The 8552-nt window shown below is 38.8% G+C and overlaps 1 protein-coding gene across 1 annotated transcript in view; it reads right to left on the bottom strand.

Moving 5' to 3' along the window:
- LOC119419951 (proto-oncogene DBL) overlaps positions 1-8552 on the bottom strand; it is a 44453-nt gene that overhangs the window by 31750 nt on the left and 4151 nt on the right. The window contains exons 2-12 of the mRNA XM_037687322.1: positions 5413-5547; positions 5061-5177; positions 4805-4954; positions 4588-4712; positions 4392-4506; positions 4185-4304; positions 2289-2480; positions 2024-2215; positions 1745-1925; positions 394-482; positions 79-179 (exon numbers count right to left, since the gene is read on the bottom strand). Of these exons, the coding sequence (XP_037543250.1) occupies positions 79-179; positions 394-482; positions 1745-1925; positions 2024-2215; positions 2289-2480; positions 4185-4304; positions 4392-4506; positions 4588-4712; positions 4805-4954; positions 5061-5177; positions 5413-5547 (1517 nt within the window). The remainder of the gene's footprint in view (positions 1-78; positions 180-393; positions 483-1744; positions 1926-2023; positions 2216-2288; positions 2481-4184; positions 4305-4391; positions 4507-4587; positions 4713-4804; positions 4955-5060; positions 5178-5412; positions 5548-8552) is intronic.

Genomic DNA, 8552 nt, shown 5'->3' with positions numbered 1-8552 from the left:
ATATTTATTTTTGAGGACACCCAAGCACTGGCTCACGGACCCCGGTTTGAGAACCACTGAGATAGATAGACTGCTCACCGTGTGACCTGCTCTGGATTGTCCTCCGTTTCTGAGTCAGTTTCAGGGTGGGGGCCGTACAGACAACTGCGGATACCCTGGTAATCATGCATCACTTCAATCTGACCAGACACAATAAACCTGTCAACTTGGACACAAGTGTGAGCCAACATTTTGTGCTCAAAGTTAAAATAAAGACATATGAGAAGAATATTCATAACCTACATAAATAAGTCATTATAGAATTTCAAAAGTTGGTTGAGGTTATGTATGGGCAGAAATCTCAAGCCGACAAGATAAGAACAAAATATGGGTCATTAATTTACACGCACACACCTTGCGCTGGTTGTTGTTCCTCCTTGCAGCTTTTTTACCAGGAAGCAGGTCAAAGGAGAACTTTGAGTTCAAGACATTGAAGTCAACACCTGCAGGGAGAGATGTTAAAAGACCAAACTAAAGATAAATGCATGAGAAGGAACACTCGGAGTCTGTGTTGGATGCAGTAAGTGGCAATAAAGTAAAAACAGATTGTACACTGATTGTGCTTGTAGCTCAAATCCTGAATGCTGGATTTAGAAATATCTGTACTCAACCACAAAATATTGTTTTAATTTGTCAGAAAAAAATATTCCTTAATATGCTTCTAATAAAAAATAAAATAAACCTGAAATAGAGAAATAGAATTTTCAGCTAAATGCAGCGTGAACGCCAAGTGCTGAACAACTTCGCTGAAATTCGTTAAAAATTAATGAATGAACGGTTAAATTTAAAACAAGCAGGAAAAATTAAAATCCAAAATTAGGCAAACTAAAAGTTCAAACTAGTTGTTGTTGAAAGCAAAAAAAAAGTAGCTGATGACTAAAGTTTTTAAAGTCATAGCTAAAATCTATGAAAATAAAAGTACCTGGCAAAAGCCAATGCAGACATGTTCCTGTTTTTAGTTTTCTAAATCGTCTTGTGATCTAACAGTTTTTTGCTGCTATTCCTCTTGATTGTTCTTTTGGTTGTTGTTTTGTTTCGATTTGTAAAAAAAAAAAAAAAATTAATTTGTATGCCTATTTTATGATTGTCTATTGTTGCCGTTGTTATCCATTGCTGTCATCACTCTTTATTAAGAAATCAGGTCTCTCTTGTAAATGAGTCCTCGAGGCTCAATGGGACTAACCTGTCTAAATAAAGGTTGAATGAAAAAAAAAATCTAAAATTTGCAAAACAGTAGCTAAAAGCTTAATTAGCAAAACTGTAGCAAAAAGCTAAAATTAGTTAAATGGCAGGTACAAACCTATTTGTAGCAAAACTGTAGCTTTAAGCTAAACTTGGCAAAATTATATAAAAGATTTAAAATTAGCAAGACAGTAGCTAAATGCTATATGAAAAGACAAAAAAGCAAGTTTGCTGAAGCAGATGCAAGACAAGTTTTTGAAGAAACTGAAGAAATCAACTGTATTTCTGTCACAACAACTTTTGTAAATAAAGTTATTTAATTCATAAGTGTAAAAAATATAAACATTAAAAGTGACAGCGTTCTATTCACAGTGGTTGTGGTATAAGAATAGTTTTTTTTTTAAAAAGCAGTCATTCGCAAAAAACATACAGAAAAAACTATAAACAGGAAGTGTGAACGCTGACTCAGAATTCATGCAGTTAATCTAACGCTGTACACAGGCAGTGCTAATGTGGTGTTTACCATGTTTGGGGGAGAACAGCGGGGACACGCAGCGCAGTAACATCTGGTCAGGTTCGGGTCGAGGAGCCACCAGCTGTATGGGTCGAACCTGCACATCTGCCAGCTTCTTTAGACACTGCTCTCTGTTTCGAATCATGGACTGAACCGAGCTCAGCTTCTCAGTTACCATGGTAACCTGAGACTACAAAGAAGATAAACAAAGTGTGAGCCAGGATGAACTGTGAGAGCTGTGGTAGTTATTGATCGACAGATTGATTTGTGGCAGCAGCACCCAGTCACCTGCAGCTGAGGGGTGAGGATGGCTTCAAACTCCAGGCTCAGGGTGTCCTCGCTGGTCTTCAGCGCAGACGGCGACCTCCCCTGGTGGCTGCTCAGGTACTGCAGCGCCTCCTGAGCTCCTTCTCGAGTTTGAAACTTGTCCACCATCTGACTCGCAAGCAAGTAGGCGCCCTCGTCGCACCAACGAAGCGCCTGCTCAAAAATGACAAAACATTAATGAAGTCATCGGCCCCTCTGGGTTACTCAAATGTTTCTGCACTTTGACCTCTTCGAGGCGCAGCAGCAGGTCTCTGGTTCGGATCAGGGAGGCTCTCTTAGAGCGGATGGCAGTGCTGATGACGTCACAGTGATGTCGCAGCTCATTGCAGCGCTGGACGATTAGAGCCAAAGCATAGTGGTGATTGGCAGCCAACTGGTGGCCGTGCAGGATCACCACCTGAGCTCGGGCCATCTCCTCCTGGTTCACACAAACACATGAAGTTTAGATTAGCACTGTGTCCCCATCACAACCCCCCTGAAGCTTTTAAAGAAAGCCTAAAAGACATATTTGTGATTTTTCACATTCTGTGAAATGCTTAGGATGAATTATTATCACACCTGTTGTACTTTGTAGATGTGTTTTTGAATGACCTCAATTTGGAGAAATACACTTTAATTCTGATCAGATCAACAAGCTCACTAAGCTAATTTTATTTTGTAAAACTTTACATCAACATCAAATTTGCAATGCATGGTAATTCCAGTAAAGATTGCATGATATTCCTGCCATAAGAGGGCCAAGCTACACAGAAGTATTACATAAATAACAATGAATGTAGCAGGAAATTAATAACACTATAAAGATTTCCTGATGCATGCTCAATAATCCAGGCAGAAAATCTAAAAAAGTTAAATCTGGTCCTCTGGACATTCAAAAAACAAAACAAAGCAAAACAACAAAAAAGTGTAGGAACGTTTATTCTTTTATCCGAAAAAGTATAAAAATTTATTAAACAGTATTTGTATAACCACTAGGAAATTGTAAAAATTAAAAATAGCAGTAACCCATTTCGGTCTCTACCCGTTAGCTCGTCATTGTTGTCAGAAATAATCTTTGTTTCTCCAAAACCAAGTTGTTCAAAGAGCCATCTACAACAGGTAAGACATTAACGGTTTATAACCTTTTCTACAGAACCCCACTTCAAAAGATTAGAACTATTGCTTTAACACTTTTTTAATTGGTAGTGTACAAATTAATCAGGGCTAACTCTGCTTTTTCCGCGGTCTATTGTTTAACTTTAATAATACCTACTTCAGAATATATATGAGGGTTAGAAAGCAAAATCAAGAAGAAACTAACATTAAAAGGATTGGTTTAGGTTTTTAGAGGCAGTAGCAACTAGTGCACATGTAAGGCAGCTAAACTGCACGGCACCAGGCTCTATAGTGATAGATTACAGCATCAGTAGTAGTGGTGTAATACAAATAATACAACTATATCATGATCTGTTGTTCTAAATACTGTTAAACATTTATTTGTAAACTTTGTTCATGTCCTCTGTGTAGGAGTTCCAGTGTTTTCAGCTCTTCAACACTAGATGGCGCCAACAGGCTCACACCTGCAGACCATTATCTTAACAAGCTGTATGAGTATAAATGGCAGTGATGTCTTCTCCTCAACGCTGGTGCATTACCTGCCTACTGGTAATTATGTTCCTTGAGTTTGTGAAAACTAATACCTTTTTCCTGCGTGTTACAGCTCCTACCCCTGTGCTTCTCCTGCGTCCTGGACCTCCTTGTTTCCATCGTGAACCTCCTAATGCTGTCTCCAATTGTTCCTCGCTTTCCACCGCCTGCCCTTGCCACCTCTCTGGGATCTCCTTGTACAATTACTGGAACTATTGGACACTCACTCCTAAAATAAACCATTTTCCTTCTACAGTAAGCTACTAATTATTATCTGGACCATCCTCAAAGAACCCATTGTCCTTGCTCTCCAGGGTTCCAGTTCCTCCAGGTTGCAGCCAACTCTTTAATATTTCCACTTTGTAAATAAACACTTTTTAAATGATTGCTCTGGTCTTGGAGTTGCTCTTTTCAGCCACTATTCTGGGTATTAAATAAATCCACTCTGTGATTTCCATTCCAGAGAAATGTGCCTTCATTTTTAATTTTTTTTTACCTCAGCGTGTTTGTCCAGAGTGTCCAGGTCTTTAAGGAACTGCTCTGTCTGAACCACAGTGGTTCCCACTGAGGCAATCTCCTTCTCTTGGGCAGAAAGACACTCCAGCACCTCATCCATCTAAACACAATCACCACAAGTGTGAATCCAGAGGCAGGATTAAAGGTACTGATGGGAAGACACACACAGAGGCATCGACTATCACACCTGCTGGAAGCTGGTCTCATAGTGCAGCAGCTGGAGGTACTGCTGCAGCTTTAGGTGGTGTTTGTCGAAGAAACCATCAAACGCCTCCTCCATGTCTCTGAGTTGTGCTAAGAGTCTAAAACATACAAAGTTCAGATCAGACAACAAATGTCCAATAAAGTATATTGCCATCTAGTGTACGTCTGTGGTACTGCACCTCTGAACTGTCTCCATGTCCGACTGTATTTCTCTTTCTTCTTCTACGTTTTTCTTAGCAGCTTTGACGGTTTCCAGGTTGGACAACAACAGGCGTCCTTCTTTTAGCACCCCGCAGATATCATCCTGACCAAACGAACACAAAACCAGAGCATACGCAAACGATCTGAGAGAGTGAGCAGAGAAACAAGGGGAGATCAAGGAGCGATGGCAGCAACCTTCATCTGTCGGTATCGGTGGGTGTGTGAGTGCTCCAGGAACTCGATGGCGGTCGCTTCATCCGGAAGTTCGGTATCGGACAGCTCAGAACCAAAACCTTGCAGCAGCTGAGCGATCTCCTTCACCGTCACCGCAAAGGTCTCAATGGACTGCAAAACACAAACAAGCACATGATTTTCTCCAGTAACCAGTAGTTGTTGGATTTTCTTGTTTTCCAACCCTTCTTGGCTTCGCTGCGATGGATCGCGAGCCTACCGAGCGGAGGATGACCCAGTCGCTCTGGCAACATTCTACTTTTGCAGTAAAGTCCGATGCCAGGTGGTGTTCATCGATGTAGCGCAGCAGGTCACCAACTGAACGCAGCATCACCACCTGGAAAGCACAGAGGAACAAACATGCATCAACAGGCGGCAAAATAAACCAGGTCTAAACCAGGTCCAGATCTTGTAAATGAGTCCCCGAGGCTCAATGGGATTAACCTGTATAAATAAAGATTGAATGAGAGAGAAAAAACTTCTAACAAAAACGGCCGTGGATCAGAGAGGAACAGAATAAATGTCCCAACAACACATAATTATCTGTTATGATCCCACTCTTTCTTTCTCACCGGCATCTTTAGCAGGAAGTCATCCTGGCTGAAGCGACAGCCCAGGTCAGTGCTCGAGGACGGACTGGGGGCGGAGCTTAACAAGCCAGAGGGGCGGAGCACCAATACCAAATGCAGATTGCCAGGAAAAGAAGTCTAAAATGAGAAAACGGAAAACGTTTAATTCCTTAGCCGCAAATCTTTTTTCACAGTTGAAATAACAAACTTAGACATGTTCTTTTGAATTTTTCCTATTTTGTTTTGAAATTAACTCGTAAATTAATTCATTCAGGATTTTGTTTTAGCGTACATTCAATACGATGGCAAAAGAAATGTAATTTCCTGCACATTTAGCATTATCATTTAGCCTTACATGCATGTTTTGGGACCATGGAAAGAATCCAACGTATCTGATGGAAACTTAAACATGAAAAGTTGAAATAATGAAGGACAATCTTGCTGCAAGGAAAAACCGCTGTTAAAAAATGTCTGCTAATTGTCAGCATGCGCACTAAAAAGTATTTTTATGATTAAAATTGTGCTAAAATGCACAAATCCCACCCAAACTTTCATTTCTATATATTATTGTGACAAAATGGGAAATATACTGAACCAACTCGATCCTTTAAATCTGAAGATTAAATACAAAGTTGATTGAATTTATGCAGAAAGCCTTTGTTTTTAGTGAAGGTAAAATGAGTTTTCTGTATGATTCTTTTCCCAGATTGCTGGATGTTTTCAGAGACAGCCGTGCGAGGAGACAAGAAAAGCTGATCTCCCTCGTCAGAAGAGACTGCAAAGCTCAACACAGTATCCTTCAGTGTCAGACTGATGGAGCTTTGGCTCCTGTAGCACCTCAGCAGCCCTGACAGCCAGCTTCTTACTTCTTTTACTCTTCAGTCTAACTTCTGTCTTTCATTATCAGCTGTCAGGCCTCCTACAAACCTCCACATTGTCATCCTCATTTTACCGACAACATTTTTGTTGTTTTTGTTGTATACAGAATTACTAAACTGTCACAGATTCTTCAAGAGAAAAACTTTATTTAGGGAGAGCTATAACTATTTGTTTTGTCTTATATGACGATGGCAGGTACAAATGATTAACATTATTAGTCCGTGCATGAGGTATTCTTTGAGTAAAAATATTAGCCTATACCAAGGGTCTGCAACCTGCAGCTCTGGGGCCACATGCAGCTCTTTGGTACCTCTGCAGCATCTTTTTCAGGTTTTAACAAAACTAACAAAAAACTCAATTGTATTTAAATTATTGCCAACAATGAAAATGGATAGTTTTATCAGAGTCCCTGTCATTTTCAAATATGTGAAGAATACACGGTGTAAAACATCTGGACTACATCGTGCTAGTAGTTTGTTAGCCACTTTACGTCGACTTTAAGCGTGATCTTTCTCTCAAAACCACCAGAATGTTTTGAAATATCTTTGGAAAAATGTAACTGGATATCCAACACACTGGCTTAATTTTATACTGTCTTTAACTTTATGCTTTCAGTAGGATATTTAATTCTTCAACAATTAGGAGAGCTCACATCGACCTGCAGAGTTCAGTGTTTTAATTTTCATAAAACGGTTCAAAATTATATATTTTTTTCTTTCTTTACATGAATCTGGTCTTTTCTTTTTAATTAAAATGTAAAAAATATTGATAAATGTTAACAATTAGACATTTTTTTTTATTTTATATCACCCCCACTGGCCAGAAAAGCCATCTCCAACAATCTTGTTGTGGCCCATGGGCCACCAGTTGACAGTTGTAGCAGGTTTTGCAGCTCCGGACATCGTAATTAGTAAGCTCAGTGGCAAACATTGCTCTTTTTATCACACATGTTGCAGACCCCTGGTCTATACTGACATTCACATTTAAAAAGTTATATTTTGAATTATTTGAACTATTTGATTTGTTGTTAGCACTTTGTTTTGCTAATACAATATTTTTAAGACACTGGCAGTGCATGCAGGAAGATGAGAATCGCATCTTAGCCAGAACAAACGCAACATTTAGAGTGATTAAAGTGGCACAAATAACTTGGAGTGAAGACTGAATGGTTAGAAATTGAAGTTGTTCACTTGTTCCTTCATTGTGCAGCTTTTCTACCTTCTGCTCTCTCCTCCCATCGTTTTATTGTTGTGCCAATTTTTACTCAGCAAACACAACTTGTTCAGACCTGACGTGAGAAAACCTGGATTTATAAATCTAAATACCATTAAATGTGAACTACTTCTGCTTTCATATTATCTCCCACAAGTCTGTACAGGCTCGTTTAGAATTAAAAACTCTCTGAGGGTTTATAGCTGCTGTGATGGACCGTGTGTAAGGCTGGAAGGTGTGAGTTTTTAAAGTTTAGAGCATATCTAAATTATTCAGTTGATGACCACTGCAGCGTTTTGTGCCATAAAATCACCATCCATATTTATCTAACTTATTAAAAACATTTCTTTAGGAGTCATAATGGATGCCTATAAGAAAACAGCTCTAAACCAGGGGTCAGCAGTCCGTGGTTCTGGAGTAATGTCTAAAGTGACACCATTAAGTGACTCCATGTAACGTTGACTAAAACCGACATTATTTATCTGTTTGAATGTTTTGCAATATGTGCATTATCTTTCTACAGCAGGACATTAATAAAACTAAAGAAACTGCATTTCCTGTGAAAATGCAGTGTGAATGACTATTGCTGAAAAACAGCTGAAATTAAATAAAAACATTTTGAAATGTAGCCGAAAAGGAAGACCAAGTCTAAGTTAGCAGAAGAAAGCAGAAATAACACATATTTGCTGAATTAGGTTTAAATAAGCATAAATGAGCACAGAAATTGTGAAATTAGCTGTAGAAAGCTGAAATAAGAAAAACAATAGCTGAAAAGGCAGAAAGAGGCTTAAACTACCAGAAGGAAGTGGAAAGAGCTGAAAATAACAAGAGCAAAAAAGTGGAATTAGCTGAAAAAGCTAAAAAAAAATAGCATAAAACAGCTAATAGAAGCCAAAATAACTCAAACTAGCGGAAATAAACTGAAAGGAGCATAACAAGCTGAAATTATTAGAAATAAGTTAACTAGGCTGAAAGTAGCAGGTTACCACACAAACTTGTTGAAAACAGCTGAAATTAGCTAATATATATATATATATATATATATATATATA

The sequence above is a fragment of the Nematolebias whitei genome, chromosome 14 (assembly GCF_014905685.2).
Source record: "Nematolebias whitei isolate Nwh7 chromosome 14, NemWhi1, whole genome shotgun sequence".
Taxonomy (NCBI): domain Eukaryota; kingdom Metazoa; phylum Chordata; class Actinopteri; order Cyprinodontiformes; family Rivulidae; genus Nematolebias; species Nematolebias whitei.
Note: the sequence above shows the minus strand (reverse complement) of the source record. Positions and strands in the feature narration are given on the sequence as shown.